The sequence below is a fragment of the Augochlora pura genome, chromosome 8, assembly GCF_028453695.1.
Source record: "Augochlora pura isolate Apur16 chromosome 8, APUR_v2.2.1, whole genome shotgun sequence".
NCBI classification, from domain to species: Eukaryota; Metazoa; Arthropoda; class Insecta; order Hymenoptera; family Halictidae; genus Augochlora; species Augochlora pura.
In genome coordinates, this window is record NC_135779.1 from 4,264,485 (window position 1) to 4,284,857 (window position 20,373).

At 32.7% G+C, this 20,373-nt stretch overlaps 4 protein-coding genes and 1 long non-coding RNA gene across 17 annotated transcripts; 2 read left to right on the forward strand and 3 right to left on the reverse strand.

Annotated features, from left to right (window-relative positions):
- Window positions 1-365: 365 nt before the first annotated feature.
- LOC144474379 (pescadillo homolog) lies at window positions 366-3,146 on the reverse strand. 2 transcript variants are annotated; one of them, XM_078189163.1, is made up of 8 exons: window positions 3,015-3,146; window positions 2,659-2,892; window positions 2,075-2,582; window positions 1,866-2,005; window positions 1,534-1,796; window positions 1,268-1,455; window positions 1,013-1,185; window positions 366-941 (listed from the first exon to the last, which is right to left on the reverse strand). In XM_078189163.1, the coding sequence occupies exons 1-8, from the start codon at window positions 3,036-3,038 to the stop codon at window positions 681-683; spliced, it is 1,791 nt and encodes a 596-aa protein (XP_078045289.1). In that variant the 5' UTR covers window positions 3,039-3,146; the 3' UTR covers window positions 366-680. The 2 variants fall into 2 exon arrangements, with proteins under 2 accessions (XP_078045289.1, XP_078045288.1); XM_078189162.1 differs by having other exon boundaries at window positions 1,013-1,188.
- Window positions 3,147-3,372: 226 nt separating this feature from the next.
- Window positions 3,373-6,035, reverse strand: Pelo (pelota mRNA surveillance and ribosome rescue factor). 3 transcript variants are annotated; one of them, XM_078189165.1, is made up of 11 exons: window positions 5,821-6,034; window positions 5,550-5,739; window positions 5,396-5,463; window positions 5,228-5,320; window positions 4,999-5,149; window positions 4,609-4,722; window positions 4,392-4,532; window positions 4,087-4,309; window positions 3,823-4,015; window positions 3,637-3,743; window positions 3,373-3,555 (listed from the first exon to the last, which is right to left on the reverse strand). In XM_078189165.1, exons 3-11 carry the CDS (start codon window positions 5,434-5,436, stop codon window positions 3,455-3,457), a joined length of 1,164 nt encoding a protein of 387 aa, XP_078045291.1. In that variant the 5' UTR covers window positions 5,437-5,463; window positions 5,550-5,739; window positions 5,821-6,034; the 3' UTR covers window positions 3,373-3,454. The 3 variants fall into 3 exon arrangements, with proteins under 3 accessions (XP_078045291.1, XP_078045294.1, XP_078045292.1); XM_078189168.1 differs by lacking the exon at window positions 5,550-5,739 and having other exon boundaries at window positions 5,821-6,035; XM_078189166.1 differs by having other exon boundaries at window positions 5,550-6,034.
- Window positions 6,036-6,678: 643 nt separating this feature from the next.
- On the forward strand, window positions 6,679-11,848 carry LOC144474382 (putative serine hydrolase). Of its 4 annotated transcripts, XM_078189171.1 has the most exons (7): window positions 9,989-10,111; window positions 10,205-10,232; window positions 10,444-10,508; window positions 10,580-10,624; window positions 10,731-10,966; window positions 11,155-11,502; window positions 11,588-11,848. In XM_078189171.1, the coding sequence occupies exons 3-7, from the start codon at window positions 10,448-10,450 to the stop codon at window positions 11,840-11,842; spliced, it is 945 nt and encodes a 314-aa protein (XP_078045297.1). In that variant the 5' UTR covers window positions 9,989-10,111; window positions 10,205-10,232; window positions 10,444-10,447; the 3' UTR covers window positions 11,843-11,848. The 4 variants fall into 4 exon arrangements, with proteins under 4 accessions (XP_078045295.1, XP_078045298.1, XP_078045297.1 ...); XM_078189169.1 differs by lacking the exons at window positions 9,989-10,111; window positions 10,205-10,232 and adding an exon at window positions 6,679-6,861; XM_078189172.1 differs by lacking the exon at window positions 10,205-10,232 and having other exon boundaries at window positions 9,986-10,111.
- Window positions 10,014-20,160, reverse strand: Gry (trafficking protein particle complex subunit 11 gry). 7 transcript variants are annotated; one of them, XM_078189158.1, is made up of 23 exons: window positions 19,847-20,160; window positions 19,506-19,730; window positions 19,268-19,437; window positions 19,008-19,196; window positions 18,766-18,939; window positions 18,533-18,700; window positions 18,255-18,459; window positions 18,005-18,175; window positions 17,852-17,930; window positions 17,731-17,785; window positions 17,347-17,554; window positions 17,065-17,270; window positions 16,678-16,983; window positions 16,401-16,606; window positions 16,191-16,327; window positions 15,676-16,124; window positions 15,389-15,611; window positions 15,213-15,321; window positions 15,061-15,137; window positions 14,440-14,991; window positions 14,140-14,288; window positions 13,358-13,507; window positions 10,014-11,404 (listed from the first exon to the last, which is right to left on the reverse strand). In XM_078189158.1, the coding sequence occupies exons 2-20, from the start codon at window positions 19,692-19,694 to the stop codon at window positions 14,965-14,967; spliced, it is 3,348 nt and encodes a 1,115-aa protein (XP_078045284.1). In that variant the 5' UTR covers window positions 19,695-19,730; window positions 19,847-20,160; the 3' UTR covers window positions 10,014-11,404; window positions 13,358-13,507; window positions 14,140-14,288; window positions 14,440-14,964. The 7 variants fall into 7 exon arrangements, with proteins under 7 accessions (XP_078045284.1, XP_078045282.1, XP_078045281.1 ...); XM_078189156.1 differs by having other exon boundaries at window positions 10,014-11,025; window positions 11,146-13,507; XM_078189155.1 differs by having other exon boundaries at window positions 10,014-11,041; window positions 11,146-13,507.
- LOC144474383 (uncharacterized) lies at window positions 13,437-16,358 on the forward strand. Its single transcript, XR_013494734.1, has 3 exons — window positions 13,437-13,547; window positions 13,662-14,884; window positions 15,144-16,358. It is a non-coding gene; the product is annotated as an uncharacterized LOC144474383 (long non-coding RNA).
- Window positions 20,161-20,373: the final 213 nt, after the last annotated feature.

A 20,373-nucleotide genomic window follows, 5' to 3' on the forward strand; every position in this document is an offset into this window, starting at 1 on the left:
CGTAGCGAGGCTATCGAGCAACCCGGAGACCACCGCGAGAAATGATTTTCGTGGGAGCGTGGATTGCGTAGGCTAACGTGTGTGGGTAGCTTGGCCTTCAAAGTCCTTCGCTGGAAAAGTAGGGACCAGGATCGTCACGTCGTACGCGTAGGCCTCCGGCAAGTGGGAGGACTGGATTAAAGGCATCTCTCCATTACGCGTAACTGTACCTACAACCATCGAGAAAGTCGTCACGTTCCGCTATCAAGCCTTCAATGATTTAGATTTTCTCTCGTTCCATCGCTTATCCCCTATCCGGAAGTGCAACGGATTGGACTGCAATTTTTCTTTCCAAAGAATGAAATCAAAATACAGTTTTACGTAATATTTGTGTAGTTTTATTTCCTCTCCATCTTCACAAAATGCAACTTTTTTTTATGAATTGCCAATTTTGGTGACGTACTTGAAACCCTTAATGTAGTATTTATGCGTTATTATAGAAAAGATTTCACTACCTAAGGATTAGGGGGGAGTTTGTAGAAGAGATGGCAATTGGTAGGAAGGTCACTGCAATGCGTATAGAGAATTCGTGTCTTATACCTAATTGACTTAAAGAAAGTCTTAGTTGTAAAGACACTTATTCAAATTGTGTATATACAGTGAAATAGTTTAAATAATACAATTCGTCAAGTCTTTTGTCATTAAGCAACTGCAGTTTTTTTCTGTTTGCGTTCCTCCTTGCGCTTTTGCTTCTCAGCTGCCTCGTGCAAGCGCCTCTTCTTCCGCAACAACCATATTTCCTTGGATCTCTCTTCGCGACCTTTCATCATACTTCTATACAAATTACGATGCCTCTTCTTGATCATTCGTTCCCGAAGTCGATATTCTTGCCTCTCCTGTCGGTTCCTTTCCCAGGGATTTTCCTTTGTTACAGTACCGGCTTTCACCTTCATTTCTTTTTTCTGTAATTAGCAAGCGCGGAGTTATTAAAAATTTCTAATTATTAAAAATATGTGTAGCTAATGATGTTAACCTTTTGTAATCTAATCTGTTCCTTTTTGTCATGTGCCGTTGACGTCCCCTCATCACCCTCTTCTTCTCCTTTAATTTCTTCCTCACCATCATCATCATCATCATCATCTTTTTGATCTTCATTCTCGGACTCAACATCTGCTTTGTCATCGTCATCTTCTTCGGATGCACTTTCTTCTATTTAATAAAACAAACATTACAGTAACGAAAAATAGTTCCACAGATTGTTTTTCTACTATTTTAGAAGAATACGTACCATTGTTCAGCTTAAAGTCATGATCCATGAGAGCACGAGCCTCTGGTGGAATGTACGTTTGATCGTGACGACTTTCCGAGAATGGTGAGAGATGGGGTGGAAGAATACAACCCATTAAATATCTTTCCACGGGTAATAACTCTCTGGCATTAACAGAGTCGAACACCCATTGAGGCTGCACGTAGTACCTGTATTAATAAAAATAAATTAACTAAATAAATCGAATTGAATAAACATTGTAATGAAATGAAGAAATTATAGATCACCTGGAAATATACTGTTTAGTCATGCTAGGTCTGTCCACTATTTGGTGAGTTATTGTCTCGTCAGTTTCTTCAAATGATGCTCCAACAAACAGTAATTTATCCCAAGACACATCGGCTCCGAAACAACGTAAAACAAAGACTAACGGCTCCCTTGGAACCTCTCTATTCAAAAAAACTTTTAGACCTTTGAATAACGTTTTCAAATTTTTAATTTTTTCTGCTTCCTCTTTGGCTTCTTCCACTTTCGTGGTATCGCCATCTTGCTGTAAAAAAAAATTGTTAAAATATAGTGAAATTTGTTAAGACATGTCTATAAGATCATTTATACTTACAGTTGCAAACTGGTCTATGTTCAAATCTTCATCTTCTGCATTCTGTACAGTCGGATCTAGAGTTGTTAGTGGTACATTTAACGCACTTATTCTTTCTGCTACATAGACCTCTTCATCTACAAGTGCTTTTTCATCGTTTTCTGTTCACAAAAAGTTAATATTAGATTCAAGTGATACATGTATCAAAGATGTAAAAAAAATTATCTTACCACTAGTAGTAAGTTTTGGTGGATAATGCAAATTAAGTGTGTGGTAGAGTCTAAAATTAACGAAGCCTAACATTATAATATAAAATTCTACAAATACAGACATTAATTTAAAATCCACTTCGTCCCTTGTTTGAGGTTCAAAACAGAAATGATGTGGTACTATCCAAGTAATTGTTTGACCCTTAATTTCAGCTTGGTAATAATATCCTTTAATGGATACAAATACTTTGCGTAATGCCTTAGCAGCAATTACAGCATGTAGAAATTCTATGCTCAATCTTCGGCATAAGAAAGACTGATCTCTTGGTATATGTTTAAGAGATGGAAATGTACTGAATAAGAAACACAATGTCAGACAATCATCTAAATCTCTCAGGGCATCAATAAATGTTGGATATCGTTCCTTAACAATATGGTCCAAAGTCAAAGTAGGATGATTGTTCAGCTGTCTCCTCATGTATGAAAATTCTTTCATCGCTCTAGCTTTGGTCACTCTTTTATGAAATACCTAGATAAATAATATTTTATTAGATTGCTACAATTTTATGTGCTGAATAATATACATACAGATCAATTTAAAGTACCTTGCAATCTCTGAGTTTCCATATCATCGGTTCATGCATTAAAAATTGAATATCCTTCTTGTGATACAGTGTCTTGATACCAGGCTCACCCTTCTGGGCTCTTTTACGGTTGCGTGGCTCTCTTGGGTATATGCCTTTCAAAATACATAATCGACGGAAATCATTCAAGGAAAGCTGCAATTTCTTCAAAACAGCTCTCCTCGACATAAACTGCGCTCCTTCTCCAGACTGGTACTATAAATTTCAAAACATAATTTTAATCCTTGTTCAAATATATTCAGTGTCAAAATAACCTTAATGCATTTAACCTTATACAATCAAATAAGAAAAGAAATCTTGGCAAATTTGATAAATACCTTTTTCTTTCCTATTACAACCATTTTTGGTTGTAGTTTTAACACAGTTCAATGTTTAAAAACTACATGAACACGAAAGAATAAATTGTTAATATTCCACGTGCTCTTTGAACGAAAACACTAAGAAAGCAGACTGAAGTAGGCTAAGAGAATGAATAATGTAGAATTTTAAAGCTGCGCCATCTCATGGACAAATTACATTATCACCTATAGATAATTTTAGTTGAGTGTTTCGCCACCACGTCTATTGCAGCAGATGATAATAAAAAAAATGGAGGTGTAATCCAATTATCCGACACTGTATTAGTTCTGATTATGTCAGATAATGGGAATTCTAATGTATTTATAAGAATTAATTTACAATTTTATTAATAATATATTTTGATTGCGCACAGCACAAATATATACAAAGTTGCACATTAGCATAATATCTTTAATTCTTATTCATCTTCTTCCGAATCATTTTCACCATCGCTCTCGTCGTCTAATTCTGGTATCGGAAAACGGAGTATAGCTGCTATTCCAGTTACTTGTTCCAATTCTAAATACAAAGAAAAACGTCGTATAAGTTTTCAAAACGACAGAATTATTGCTCATTAAACTTTACATAAATATAACTTACGTTCACCGGATACATGTAAACTTGAAAATATTTTTACGTCTCCACCAGAGTCTCTTACACCTTCCACTAATTGAACATATTCCTTTCTGAGAGCAATATCTTGACATCTGCATTGTTAACAATGAATAAAATCATACTTATCAGAATAAATACGAATTTAATTCAACTAAAATATTTCGCATTTACCTAAATAATTTGTCTGAAATAAGTAACGTTTCAATAGCTTGTGCTTCATTCGCTTTCTGCACATGCTTCTTCCCATAAAATGCTCTGCAAGGATCAGTCTGCAATATCGTAAAAAACATTTCCAAAGCTTTGACTTCACCGGCTGCTTTTGTATCAGAAATTCGAGAAACCACTGCTGCTTCAGCTAATACTTCTGTCATATTAAATTGTAAAAAAATATTATTATATCATGCTCTAATAGTTTGTTTAAAACAATCACATTACCTTTGAGAGAGTGTTTGAATCCTGAACTAGAATGAACAAGCAAGAATTTAGATTTGTTTTCCAATATCAATTTGTTGTCCGTTTTTATTGCTTGTTCTATCATATAATCCATGTATTGGTCTTTTACAAACCCAGGACTGGCGAGAATAACGCATTTTACAATATCAAAATTGATGTGTCTCAATATTCCTTGCATAACATTTTCGTAAAATCGAGTTAAACCCTGGAAAATTTTCAATTATCTTCTACTGTAAATACGTGTATAAGAAAAAAAAAAAGAGTATTTAAAAGCAATACAACAAAACCTTCTCATGTTGAGAGACATTTCCTTTCCTTTTTCTAGGTATAATTTGATCTATCTTAGCTCGCACTATTGTCATGTTGGAAGTTATCAAACATATATGCGCTATGCCTTCTTGCATTACCACTGCTGCAACATCTGCATTCTGCAATGATACGTAACTTTTTCATTAAATATCTGTAAACAAGTTTTTCTCTAAAATTTCTAGACATATAATTTACTTGTGTAGGATCACATGCAGTGTCAACTCTTTCCAAAGAGATGGAATCCCAATTAGTTTTTTTTATTGTAAATTTTCGATTTTGTTCTACATCCAATGTGTGATATGCTCCTGTCTATAACAAAAATTACTGTTACATATTGTACACATTCTTTTATACAGAGTGTTATTTTTAAATCGAGCATCTAAATTATTTTTAAAGCTAAGAAAAAATATCTTGTGAAAGTCGCATTACATTTTTTTCAAGCTCATTGTTATAAATATTGATTTTACTTCCAAACTAGATAAATAACTTAATCATTTTTCTTTTACCTTTAGTAGTGATAGAAATCATACAAATGTTTGATTTAAAATTGATACTTTGTATGTCATGCAAATTAGATCACTTTACCTTAACATATTTATTTTCTTCTACATTTCTACCCTTCAGTCTTAAAACACAGGCTTGTGTATCAAAATCAATGCTTTCTACACATATGGTTAAAGTAGTTCTAACTCTATAGCTATTAGAACTGCCAGTTGATGACTCTGTTTGCACTTTCCTATAAAAGATATAAAATAATATTAGATTCAATTAAATTTTATAAGAATAGCTATGTTGGAATAACAAAGAATGGTACCTAAACGTAGAACAACTAACAGAATCTCCTTCACTAATGATATTGTATGCATGCCACATATCTTCTGTGTTTTCTGGGACAAGGGACACATGCCTAGGAATTTTTGTGTCATATTAAATATCAATAATCCTTTACAAGAACCACACAATGTAACAACAGTTCACTCACCCTTCTCCCTCTTTATCGACAAACTTTGATACAAGCTTCATTTTATATAATTCGTGTATATATTATATCTACAAATTTAAAGCGTGTAATATTTTAATAGTTCTTTAAACAGGTCACGTTAACGAATATAAAATACTGAAAATATTAGTGTTACCTGCGATTTCAAATGTTATGCATCGCCTCGTGTATCATGTTTCAAAGTAGTATATTAAAGTAGTATATTAGTACATTATTTCAAAGTAGTATTATCATGTTTCAAAGTAGTAAGATTAGTGAAACGAAACGAAATACACCATTGAATACAAATTTATTTAACAATCTTTACAAATCGTTTTACATGTGACCTAAGAACGTATGGTATTGCAGGTTAGATTGAAATCTGTTCTGGTTAACATATCAGTCTTTAACCAGAGTTGTCTAATTACCTTAGAAACAATTGCACAAAGAAATCATATTTTCCATGTTTTACGTTTCATGGGTGTAACACGAAATAAATTGTGCCATATGTCAAACATGATACTTTTTCGGCGAACGACAGTCCCATTCATGGTTCGATTAACAAATTATGAACATTGTACGTCCCGTATATATCTCTAGAAACAGATTCCTAGATGGCGTAAAACGCTGATAATCCTAAAATTTAAAAACTAACCACCAGAGGGGTAAAAATTGAAATTAAAAAACTTATTTTCTCGGAAATAACACCATAGATTTAAAAAAATATACGAAAACTTACTATACAAAAGTAGATTGAACGTTGTTAATGTTTCCCGTAACTAGAGATCTGTCGTATCTCAACTAAATTTAATCGACTTCTATAGTCATGCAACCTGCTATACTAGTCAGCTCCACTTTGACGTACCATTTGTGAGAATCTATAGATCTATAGTATCTAACTAATTTATTGTTTTATAATTGAGGTAGTACAGCTGAAAAATACTAAATGACTTCTAATATTCATTTTCTAATATCGAAATATTAAAATTTAGTTTTAAGTTCCTAAGAAATTTTAATTAAATTGCTAAAGTAGCGCAAAATTCCTGAAGTCTGCAAACAGAATGCAGTATGTAATTAGCTTATTAATTAGTATTTTAGTCGAATCGCTTTCAATGATACTTGTTGTGGTTTAAGCTCATCAATTATGCTAAACGAGCCTAGAAGTTTATATTTTTTAGATTTCATGGATATAACAGCACTATTGTCTGTGGTGAGAACATTCTTCTTGACGTCAGACCGCAAGGTCATCACACAAATTTCCATTTTAGATCATAAGTATTACATGGTTCTCTCAATTGTTTGGGCGTACGTCATATTGTTGAATACAAAATGATCATGATGTTGATTACGCCACAACGTATATGTCAAATAATGATCGATGCAATCCAATGAAAGCACAGTCACGTTAGCAACAACATGGACATCGCTTGTAACAGAATGCGTATATTGCACGAATTCCTGGAAAGCAGGTATGCACTTTGAGAATTGTGGTTTATTGGATGTAATTCACGGTGAAATCTATCAAGCTGAAACTGAATCAAGTGCTCGCGTACTTCGCAAATTTTTAAGCATATTTTACCGAAAACAATGCTTCTTATGGAAAAATTTTATCCTATATTTTTTATTCAGTTTTTCAAATAGAAATACCCCTTGCTTACTCATACCATCTGTACATATACATAAATTTATAAAAGTAGATTGGACGGTGTTATTGTTTCCCGCAACAAGAGTCTGCCGCCTAAAATTGACGCCTAGAGTCATGCAACCTGCTATAAGAGCCTGTCGCTAAAGTTAGAAGGCTGCGTATTTTCAAGGGTTTTCTATAATTTAATAACATATTTATGCATCATACCTGAGCATATATGTATGACTTTAAAAGCATTAAAAATTTCAAAAGGAGTCGATATTAATATATAGATTCCATTTTTATTTATTGTTAATATATAAATGAAGAATCTGGATAATAATTTAGAACAGTTGGTAATAAATATTAGACACAAGAAAATCTTTGTGCGTTAACATACGTAAATTTTTAAATACTGACTTATTTAAAGTTGCATCCACCTCTGTAGGTTATTAGCAACTACATAAAATGAACATAATATATACAATTACTTTTTGCTAATTATACTAATTTAAATTCATTATATAAGATTAATGTCGCTTAGGAATTTTATAAGGAGTTTTGTAATTGTAGTTTTATAAGTGCTTCCTTGAGGTCGTTGGGAAGTTCAATTTTTTAAGTATTTTGGACAATCAATTAAGTTGTATTTGACCATGATTATCGTATTGCAGAAGTTATATTCCTTGAGTACTTTTTCGTTAATTAAATTAGCGTGCATGTAATTGTTGTCACCGATTTTTAGTCTCATTAGTATTAATGGTTATTCCTGTTTATCATATTTATAGTACTTTTATTAAATATATTATCTTGAACGAGGTGTATTTCTCTATGTTGAATTCCACGCAATTTTAATTTGGTTTTTGATTACTGCTTTCAATTCATCAGAATAAGCCGGTTGTAAGGCTGAATTGAATGTCTCTGTGGTTAGTGAGATATTTTTGGGGGTCAACAATATTCTGTCAAATAGTATTATCAAGGTTTGTTCACTGTTTCCCATTTAATGTGCCATTTGTCACAATATTTGTCGCTCATATTTCGATACGTTTCGTTTCATGTTTTATATACATATTTGTACACATATAGCCTCTACTTAAATAGTTTTGATAGCTTCTTTTTCTCATTTAAATCTTTTTTTTTAAGAACTGCTGAAAATGCTTGCAGTTCTTTGTCAACTACATTTTCCAATGTAGGATCTAACTCTGCAGCTCTCCTTAAGTCTCTCGTAGCCCCTTCTTCATCCCAAGCTCCTATATATGCTTTACCTCTCCTGTACAAGGCTTTCACATTATCTAATAATTTAAAAATATATATACATATATATGTACATGAAATATGTTCAGATACACATAGGAAAAGAGATTTAGCAAACCTGAATCATGTTTAAGGATTGTAGTGCAATGTTCTATAACTGCATAATACTCTTTCAGCATCAATTTACACTGAGAATAATTCAAAAGTAATGGAATTTTTAATTCATTCAAAGCCAACCATTCTTTCTCATTGGGTTTCTCGCTATAAGTTATATATATATATATCAATTAATAGTATGTATGCTTGAACATATGTATATATATGAAATACTAACACAAGCATAAGTTGCTCCAACATTCCAATTCCTTTTGCATACACATTGCAAGCTTCTTCATAGTTTTTCTCCTTAAATAATATATTCCCCTTCTCTTTTATTTCTGGGATACTTTTTATTTTTTCATCTTCTGTCATTTGCCATGATTCTTTTTCATATTCTTCTGGTAGTATAACATCGGTAAGTTCTATAATATAAAAGAATTCATTTCAGATATTTTTGTTTTCATAGCTTGTGTATATTTTAGATTATTTACCAATTATAAATTCTAAATCTTGAGGGTTTTTTATAAGTTCATTCAAATCATCGTATCCTATTCCTTCATTTTGTAAAGTTACACCGCAACAATGATGTGAATGTTTTTCGGACTGTGGTTTTCCAACTTCCCTCAATGTCTTAGACACAAAGGGATATATTTTGACTAGCTAAATCAATAGAAACTATTAAAATACTCATTTACAGCTATATGAGACTGTTGTACAATTGCAGACATACGCTTTTATGTACTCTGAAGGATGCAACTTCTTTTAAAGCCATCATTTGTATAATAACTTCCCATACTTCTAGCATGAATTCCTTGCCTAAAATAAGCTCCATTGGCCTACCCATAACTCTACTGTCATCGATGACTGTTCTTTCAGAGTCACATTTTATTGTTCTAAAGTGGAAAACAACCTAAAAATTTCAACATTGTTAATGTAACAAATAAAAACAATATGCGATATTACAACATAGAAAATCAGAATTATAGTATCTGTAATGCGTACTTTAGTCCCAGGTACAAATTTAATTGCTTTTACTCCTACATGGATTACATTCTTTACTATAAATTCATTGTTCTGCATTTTAGTAGTAGGAATAACAATTATTATCACAGCAAATTCAAGTACTTTAATTTCAACCTAGAACAATTTCAAATTAAAATTTTAATATCATAATAAATCACAAAATCTTAACTGAAAGTAAGAATAAATAAGAGTAAATAATCTTACAACTTAAACTATAAGATTTGAGACGACGATGTATGTATCTACATATAAAGTTGAATAAATATACTTATTTTTCAGTTGACAATTTTATTTTACTTAATGCGATAACTTCATTTTTTCCGTTTTTCCTTTTTTTCTTTTCCGTACCTTTCTACGCTTATGACCATATGATGTTAGAGTCTAACGGTACAAACACGCTACGTATTCATGATGACGAAGCTAAAGATAACCATAAATTGAGAATTCAACTTTGTACCGTTAAGTGAAAAATTATATATTCTCTAGGTTCTATGTCTTCTTAGAGTGTGCTGCCGAAAAGTTTAGCGTGATTTATTTTCAAATATATCGTCAGTAAAAAATCATCTGGTCATTTGGTTATCGATAACTAAGGAAGGATTCCTTGCAGAAATAAGACATAAATAGTACTGCTGAACAAGATTTATAACATAATTTTGAGTAACGTATACAGAAAATCTTACAACTCGACTTTACGAGAAATGTGAACAACACGTGCTATTGGTGTACGTATAATTTACCGTCGATCAAATTAACGCGAACTTATTCCACGTGTATATGGTACTTATAAAGTCTACATTATTTTTCTAAAAAAGCAGTGACGTAATAAAAGAAATACTTTGCAAGGTATGATGATTCGTATATCTACATTGCACTTTGTTCGTCTAATAAATTATCCACTATTTCATTTTAGTCTTTACTGAAGAAAACATAGGTAGTTGCATACAATAAAGAAAAATTGTTTGAAACTACAGGATAGGAAAGAAGAGTGTTACTAATACATACAGAGGAGATTCTTTGTACTTAATTAGAATATTAATAATTAATATTTTTCTAGCCAGATGAATACAGTTAACGAATCCACTACTTCCACTGACAGTATTAATGGACAGAATAAACGAGGTAAGCAAACATTATTATCTTCGCAATTTTTTTATAATGAAATTCTAATTAAACGTGTAATCAATTTACAGATGTTGAAGAAATTACAATCCCTGTGCCATGGGGTCACATAAGTGGTTAGTCAATCTTTAAGTTGCTTCTTATAACTCTTAAGATAACAGAAAGTTCTACTTCTTTAAGAGAATTTCAAAAATTTGAAGTGTTTAATATTGATAAATTTAGGGCGATTGTGGGGATCAATGGATCATGAACCAATAGTGGCATTACACGGATGGCAGGACAACTGTGGGAGTTTTGATAATTTAATTCCTTTATTACCTCATAATATGTCTGTTCTTTGCCTGGATATGCCTGGACATGGTTTGTCTTCCCATTACCAAAAAAGTCAGTACTATTATCTTTACTGGGATGGTATAATTCTACTCCGCAGAATTATGAAGCATTTCAAATGGAACAAGGTTAGTCTAATATCGTTGCTCTATAATTTGTTAGCCAACATTCGATTATTTGTGAATTTCTGTTAAATCATTTTACTACATCAAACAAGTATTAGTGTTAGTATGCAGCAAACATATGCATCTAAACATGTGCATAGTGGTTATCGTTATAAATAACTATTTAGCTAATTATTTATTACTTTTTCTAGATAAAATTACTTGGACATTCCTTGGGTGGATCAATATCTTTCTTATATGCTGCATCGTTTCCTGATGATGTGGAGTTTGTCATTAGTATAGATATTGCAGGCCCTACTGTAAGAAACACAACAAAAACTGCTGCTATGACTGGTGCTATAGTTGATAAGTTCTTGACTTATGAGGCACATGATAATGACCATGTTCCATCATATACATATGAAGAGGCACTTGATGTAGTAGAACATGCTTACAATGGTTCTGTAAGCAAAGAAAGTGCAATGGTATTAATGAAACGTGGTGCACGTCCCACCTATGACTCCGGGCGGTACTGCTTTTCACGGGACGCACGATTAAAGGTAATAAATGTGTAATTATTTTGGAGTTACTTCACTAAAATTCATAGAACATTATGTACAATAACATATACGTTTAATCGTTTAGATTGCTGGATTAGGCATACCAGATAATTTGGAATTGGTACTTGCATATGCAGCCAGAATAAAATGTGCTTATCTCAACATTCGTGCTTCGGAAGGATTGAAATATGATAATCCAGACGCTTACAAATTGACATTAGATCAAATAAAAGTAGGTTCCAAAAAATTTGAATATCACGAAGTTGAAGGAACTCACCACGTTCACTTAAACAATCCCGAAAGAGTTGCTCCAATCATCACCAACTTTCTAAGTACTTAATGATGAAACAGTTTAGAAAGTAAACTATAAAACTGGATTATAGTTGGTTAATTAACAAATTAGTTACGTAAAAGTTATATTAGTTATACAATACTAATTCTTACGTTCCAGTTTACATCAGAGTATGAATGAATTAGATGTCAATTCTATAGTCTTCTTTACGTCGTCTTCAAATTTTGGTTTGTTTACATCAGATGTATTTAATTTAGTCAAATTTTAGCATATCGTATTGGTATATTCGGTAGATAAATATATACGCACAAACATTATCTACTGCAAGTATAATATTTATTAAAAGTAGCAACGAAATAATGGATTATATTTTTTAAGGATATATGAAAACTGTTCTCGTTTTCGTTTCCGTCAACGTTCTGTTGAAAAAGAAAAATAGCCTTACAGGTTCTAGATAAAATTTAATTTACGCTGCTACTATTTGTTTGACTGTGCGTCAGGAGTTAAAAATAAACTCAATGATAATAAATATAATTCCATACAGAGACACCGAAAGTTGTCTTTATTGAGTTGAATGATGCACTACTTCCTCTTTTTAATGGACATTGCGTTTAGCTGGTCATAACGATAATGTATTAATACACCAATAATGTGCAGAGGAATACTTTACCGGTTTATGCTTCCACAGACAACACGATGATAAAAAAACTTTGAAGCGATATTCGCTATCATTACGTTCCATTCGTATGTAAAAATTTCCTTAAACTATTTTTTAAAAGAAAAGAAGGATAATGTTCCATGGCGGGTTCCACATGTATTTATAGATAAACCTATTGTAATTTATTAAAATAAATAAAAGAATTATAAAAATTAATTGGTGGTCTAATATTTTCCGTTAAAAATCCAGTTACGGATTGTAACGTGTTCAGGTGTTATGAAACACTGTGTTGCCGTCGAGACAGTGTTACAAAAGAAACGATGTATGGCAAAGATAAAGAAGCTGTTGATACAGATGTTTCATGTAGCATACAATGCTCGTACTGAACAAGTTCTTGACTAGTTTACTCAGTTGCCAGTAACGATGCCACGTAGAAATAAAATAAAACTATGTACCAAGACTTGATCCATTTCAGTTATTACGTGTCAGTTCTTTCTAAATTTTTGATCGGTATAGAACGATTAAGGAGAAAAGCACATTTAGTACGTGTGTTTATTTTTTATCAAGCAACCAGTAAAAGAAGATCGTGTAGTAACCGGCAGGTTAATACATTTTGTAGATAATCAGTATTCAAGGCAACTCGACAAAGTAAATATCGGTAACATCCGAGCGATAGTACATATCTTTGAATGACTCAATTCAATGTTATCGTAACATATATTATATGCGAATAATAATAGTAGCACGTTCCGATGATCTGGTAAAAGTCGAAATCTGAATTTCTTTTTCAGTTGTATTCGTGGGTGTAATTTAACGCAATGATATTACACGGGGCTTTTTGTCGAATTATTGGTTTAGGTTGTTATCAGGCAACTCCTGAAACGAACTTATCCTATCGTACATACACGTTCTGCGTGTCAGTAATTACGAGCGACGATAATGCTGTCGCACGTAGAAAACGAACTTGAATATTCCATTCCGCCAGGTGAATATCGTTTGCAGTTGTCAACGTGTTCTCCTTTCGTATTCTTGGTGGAACGATTCGGCTTCTTGTGCTGCAAAAAAATTTCCTTCATAGCTGCATTGTTTCATAACGTAAGTAAGCAATTTTCTTTGTAATTGGACATTACATAACGATCAAGATAACGTGATTTCGGGATTGTGGTACTATCTGCTTAAAATTGCCTCTGTGTAACATTTAATTTACAGGTTTTTTCCCTTTCGTCGCCGGGCTAATCTCGCCGTTACAGTTGTCGATCTGATCCATCGATCCCAACGATCAATAAACTTTTCACTTGAAAGTTTGTTCGTTCGGCTCGAGTTATCAGATCGAGGAAGAACATACTTCACTATCCGAGATGCCATTGACACGCTGTTACGAAAAATCGGATCTTCGATTCTGTTTTTGGAGGTGTTTCCTATATTCTACTGCGCGTTGTTCTAATTCTCGATCCGTTGGTGTATAAGCTGCGTAAGTCCTCAACCGCGCTTTTGCGAGTTCCAGGTCCTGTTTATAAAATATCGATTTTAATTTACTGTTCCACTCTCTAATGATAGCCTTGTTTCGATTTAATTTCATCTAATAAAGAAAACTTTTTCATACTCTTGCTGACACGTCATCCACAATTACTCTACCATAAGATGTTCCGAAATTACGTTTAACGAGCTTTGTTTAGCGATACGGTACCTTTAAGAATTTTCGATTACGTGCCAAGGATACCTCCGAGTTGATACGGAAAATAGGTGTCAGAATATTTTCCAAATGTTTTTCGTGTTCCAGTTCTTCCGAAGGAACCTTACATGCATGAACATTATCGGCCTGCATTGTCAGCGTTACTATTCGAGACATTTATATAATTGTCTTATTTTACTTATGCATAATTTTTAATCCTACACTGTCGTGATTAGGAAAATGCACATTAAAATGCATTGTCCGTTAGATATTGCATATATGTATATAAATGCGAACGGGTTTTTCGTTGCTTACTGTTTCATGTATTTCATGTTCCTCAGGTGAAGGATCAATCGATAGTGTGAAACCGTTGTTAACCAGAATGGACGAAAATAATTCGTCAGTTGTGTCCTTTCCTCGTATATCAAATTATTTATTTACCAAGTGATAAACAATCATGACAAATAAAGCGACGAAATAAAACTATTTTGTATCTGAAATAATGGTATGAGTCTTACCTAATTCTTTGTGTACGTGGTACCTGGTTTCTATAGAAATACATATTGTATTCGTGGCAACAATCAATATCGACGCCCGCATCGAATGACTGAGCATTCGTATATGCAACACACGTATGTAATTTCAAGGATGAAGGAATTTTTATTACACTTTCATGTAACTTAAATAAATTATATTCAGTAGACTGATATTCATAATCTTAAATATGAAATGTTCTTATATCTCGGAGTATGTGCAAAATGTACGTAAGTTTCAATAATACATTTTACTGAATGATCATACAAATTTGGTTATTTTTTCATCCCTTCCTTAGCAGTACAGTCATTCTTCTAAAGTTTGTGAAGTTGGCTGTAACAGAATTTTTTCATTAAACATTACATTTTAATTTGGGATATGAAACAGGCTTAATGTACTTACCAGAATGTATATGTGACTTGGTATCGAACGCTCGATCACTTCCAAAATGCGTGCTTTACTTACTTTGTGTTCCTCGTCTATAGGACATAAGAAGAGAGAAGAAACATTTGATATTCGAACACTAAACTTACAACATACTGTAAAAATATTACCTGAAGGAACGGCCAAGGACAAAGTTGGAAGTTGTACAAAACCAGCTACAAGAGGACGAAGGATCCACTCAACCTTTCTTTCATTTTTGGGAAGTATGTAAATATCCACCTAATATTAATGACATGATTAGTTATATTAGTGATATACATATTTATATTTTTATAAAATTACATACCTGTTTCTGACCAGCAAACATGAATGCGTCGCTAGCTTGCATGATTAACCGTAATTTAATCATGTAATCAGAATGATTTTTTATAAAGTATGATATAAGCAGCGGTGTTCGAACCCAACCATGAGGTGGCAGTTTAGCTTCTAAACCAATTACTGCATCTTCAACCCACAAAGGTGCTAAAGTTACACTGCTACTAGTCTCTATTGCATTTTCATCGTTAGCACTAAAACATATGTAATATTAGTAAAATATTCTACACTAATACAGTTCATCCAATAATTATGTACCGTTTCCATTTAATTGTGTATACACCGGTACTGGTAGGTTGTTCACTTCCAGTTTTTGGTACCAAACAGTACGAATCTGTACCCGTTTCGCCCTCAGTCAATGTGATTCCAGCTAAAATGGATACCGATTGGTCTGTACTCTCTCTCGCTATGGATTCGCCCTGTATAATAATACGTTTTATAATAACATGAAATAGAAGTTTTAAGCAACTGTATAATATACAAATATTATTTACTAGCTCTATAGAAGTACTAATAATGTTTATCGGCCATGGAGAAACGCAGGATATGTGAGGCATTATTATAAAAGGTTCATTAATGAAACCTTTCGTCATTGGTTCAAACAAAGTTGTATAAAATAATGTTGATACTTCAAACGGTTTTGTGACTGATAGCGAATACGTTAATTCTTTAGCTCCTTTTATTTCCTCAGAATTTGAATATATAACCTGCAATTATGAAATTTTATATATATTATATAGGTTTACTTAAAAATGTTTCTAACGAATTTTTACCTTTATGTGAACATTTCTATCGCCAACTTTGTGTGCTCTTAAGTATACTGTTTCATTAGAACTACAATTTTTTTCTAGGTCTCCGATTGGTATTGTTATAAGTGACTGTTTATTAAGCATTGTCAAGCTTAATTCCGCTATAAATTGAGTAAAATTTATAAGGTCTAATGAGAATTACATAATATTTACATTATATCATTACCAACATACTTGATTGTTCCATTGCCCCATCAGATACGAGTGATACATTTAATAATGCAGATGATAGATTTTCATTAGCAGTAACAAATATTTTAATAGGAAACCATTCTCCTAAAAGTGCTGGACTGCTGGATTCTGCGCTTATATTTAGACTAGATTCTTCTTGTATTATTTCTGCAGTGACTAGTGGTTGTATAAGTTCAAATTCTCCTCTGCTGTTATAAATATGAATTGTGTCAGATTTTTAAAATGATATGCAGATAGAAATGTTTTGGTTCAATCGTACCGGAGCTGCTGTATCTCGGGATATAGACGACTCAAAAAATTTGTTTCCCTTCCAACAGCAGAGAACCTCAGAACAATACAACAAATTGTATCATTGCCCATATATAATGAAATAGTAGAGATGCGTATTTCATTTCCATTAGTAGTTTGCGGTGCTTGAAATTGATAATGAAGTTTCTTCATCTCTTTTCCATTGAAAATAAGATTACCGTTTTCAGCATCAGTAATAGTAAGTTCTGACGAGTATCCGGGGTTACCAATTGTTATTGACACCTTAGAAAATTCTATAGTACCAGAGTACAAATTTCTAAAAGAGAAATCTTATTAAATCAAATGTCTAAATTTGTTATATTGACACAAACATGATATAAAGATTAGTTCAGATCACCTGATTATGACTTCTACATTAACTACGGAATTAACAGCATACTTTGGTTGCAGAAATCGTGCCTTAACTTCCACAAATGAACTCATATTATTATCATCGATTGTAAATACAATTGGTTCTGTTTTGTTGAACTCAGCTTCCCATTTTTCCAATGCGGGAAGTTTCACATCATCGGGTAAATCGGGTTCTGCATTCGGAGGCTTTTTCTATCATTTTCGAGAAATAATATAATTAATTGCAAATTACTGAGTGCAATGATGTTCATCTGTAAGCTCATCTTACATTAAGTACGTTTATGACGTTATTGTACACTGCAGCTTTGTAATCTTCCGAGAATGTAGTGGACGGTCCCAACGCTTCACATGCTAATGTGATGTAGTCTTGAATGCTCGTGGATAGATAAGCCGCTCTCAATGCATTCTTTAAGATATTTGTAATTAAGACGGGCCACCGTTCCCCGTGATATTCCCACAACATGTGCATCAACAATCTGGCCAATCAAATTTTATGATTTTGATGTTAAGTTATGAAAATAGTCTAGAGGGAATAATGTTAGGATCAATCAATTTTGACTTATGAGTGATATAAAGTCTTGTAGGTGATTTCCAAATAATTTTGGTTTTATAGTTTTTCGATGGATGTAGTAATAGGCCAACTCCAACTTACGTGAGTACTTTTCCATAATCCTTCGAATTATAATACTCTTCAGCCATTTGTACAACTGAAACAAGATCACACTGCTATATGCAGTTTACAAGATTAAAACTTTCAAATAAATATACTTTACCTAATACCCTCCTCATTCTTGGACATCTGTACACTTTGAATTGGGAAATTGCATTTCCTAACAGGGCAATAATTATTTTCTGAAAGTGAAATATTGATTATGTATACATCTAATCAAATTTAAAACATAATAAATACTATAGAAATGTCTTACTGAATGATCTACTAATTTTTCTTTGTATTGTAAAGCCTGTACAGCAATTGTTTCTTTCGCAGAGTCTGCAGGTTCTGCACTTAACTTTTCTGGACGCCATGGACGTTGTCCATAAAATTCGAGTTTGTCTTCTCCAACCAGTGGATCTGGATCTGGATAACTGTTAATATTCTAAAACAACATATACATATAAGCATGAGGCATTTAAAACTTCTATAGAAATATGTGTGAATTATAATATTTTACGCACCTGACACAGTTCTTTACAAGCTGCTTGTCTGAAGCTTGCATATTGAGCTGCTAATTGAAAATAATAACCAGGATGCTGAATTTGTAGAGCTGGAAGTCCCTGATGAATAGCTTCATCAAATAACTCGGCAAATGTAGAGAACTGACTACACATCCATGCATGATGTTCAAATATAAGTTCTTTTGGACCAGTCATCAGTTTAAATCTGTGATGAAATAATCATCTGTGTTGCAGTATGAATTAATTATTATATTTGTATTAAAATTTTGATCACTGACCTGTCTGTGTGATGCTTAAACTGTGCTATCGCTTCTTTAGCAATATTTAAATTAAATAATATTTTACATAGTTTGTAGTTGATAAACCAAGCAACGATTTTAACTTCCAGTGCATTTGTATCTTTCAGTTTTATCTCAGATAAGTTAGTATATGCTTGCTCATAATGCCTGTGCAGAAATTTTAATGTTCAATTACAGAGGATCTATATGTATATTGGTATATCTTCACTTACTTCTTTGCTAAAGTTTGATCTTGCTTGAGTTCATTTAAGAAAGCCATCTTGTAGTGGTGTCTTACAAAGAGATGTTGATGTACAGTTTTATCTAGCTGATCTCTGTGTCCTTTGACAGTTTTATATTCGTGATGATAAAAATGTTGCGCTAGATCGAACAATGCATTCTCCAATCTGCAAGTATACACACTTAAGTAAACATTATATTAATTAAGTAACTGAAAAATTGAGTTATCAATCACCTAGATGTGTAGCCTAATAAATGATTTCCATGTGGTAGAATGTATAATAATTTTGGTGGTAGCTCACATGCACCACAAACAGCTGTAGCTCTCTCAGTGGCCAAAGCATCTTCAGAACCTGGTGGAGGCTGGGTACACTGTTGTATAAGTACTACAGCTATCTTTGTGTTTCTACCCTCCAAAGCATTCCTGATAATCACAAAAAATCGTATACTACTATTGCATAAATAGAACAGTATTGTATTCATTATGATTATTACCTAAGGGTTTGTACTTTGGATGCACATTCCAATTTCTTATCATTCCATTGTGGATCATTCCAATCTAAATCATAAAATACAACAACCACTGCTGGAATTTCATTGAGGTATTTATTCATCCAATTACGCTTTAAAATTCCTTTCGGCTTGTACCATTCATATAAATTACGCTGTAACATATAGCTGATTAACATACTTGCACTTTGAACTTATGTCAATTATATTCAATGACGTTTACCTTGGGTTTGACTCTGGGGAATTGATGTGCAGGGCTTAGCAATTTGAACTGAATCACAATATTTTCTAATCTGCGATTATTACTAAATGCATCCCAGATAGAACGATGCACTGGATTTGCAATATCTAAGCCAGTTAAACCAATAAGTGCCAATGGCTTAGTCGTTAATTCTATTGGTAACTCAAACATAATTCTGTTTTGCTTGCGAAAACAATAATATTTTATCTGTAACAAAACTAAAAATGTTTAAGATGAACTAATAATTCTGGGGGTTTCGTCTAATTCTAATATTACTTTCAAAGTCCTTCTTCGGATATGTAATCGTATTTATGCACACGTACCTATTCTTTTTGTCAATGCAATACATCGAAGAAATTACAGTTAAATTAAGTTTACTGTACAATAAAGTGACACTGTGCGACGTACGTGCATGCAATTTGACAGTTTAGGTTATGTACTATTATTTGATGATGTTGTGTAGACGACCAGTGGCGTCATCTGGAATCATCAACCCACTATATGTAATTGTCCCTCAATTCGTCCCTCACGCGGCGCTATATTCGATTTGTACTTTTCTTACCAAATGTGTTCTTTCATATTTTATAATTTTTTTACAATGTATACATGTATACCATGTTCGGTTCACAGTTCACAAATAAGTAATATTGAAATTCCTGTTTAAATATATTTTTGTGCCATTAGAAATCATCACGAAAATTCTTAGATTTCTGTTAATAATATTATTCCTTTCAATACGTTCAATAAAATAAGTAAACATTTAGCGAAATAATGATGTTGATCAATCATGATTGAATAATGATTTAGCGAAATCTCGTCTTTCTCTCCCACCTTTGCTGATCGTAAACTT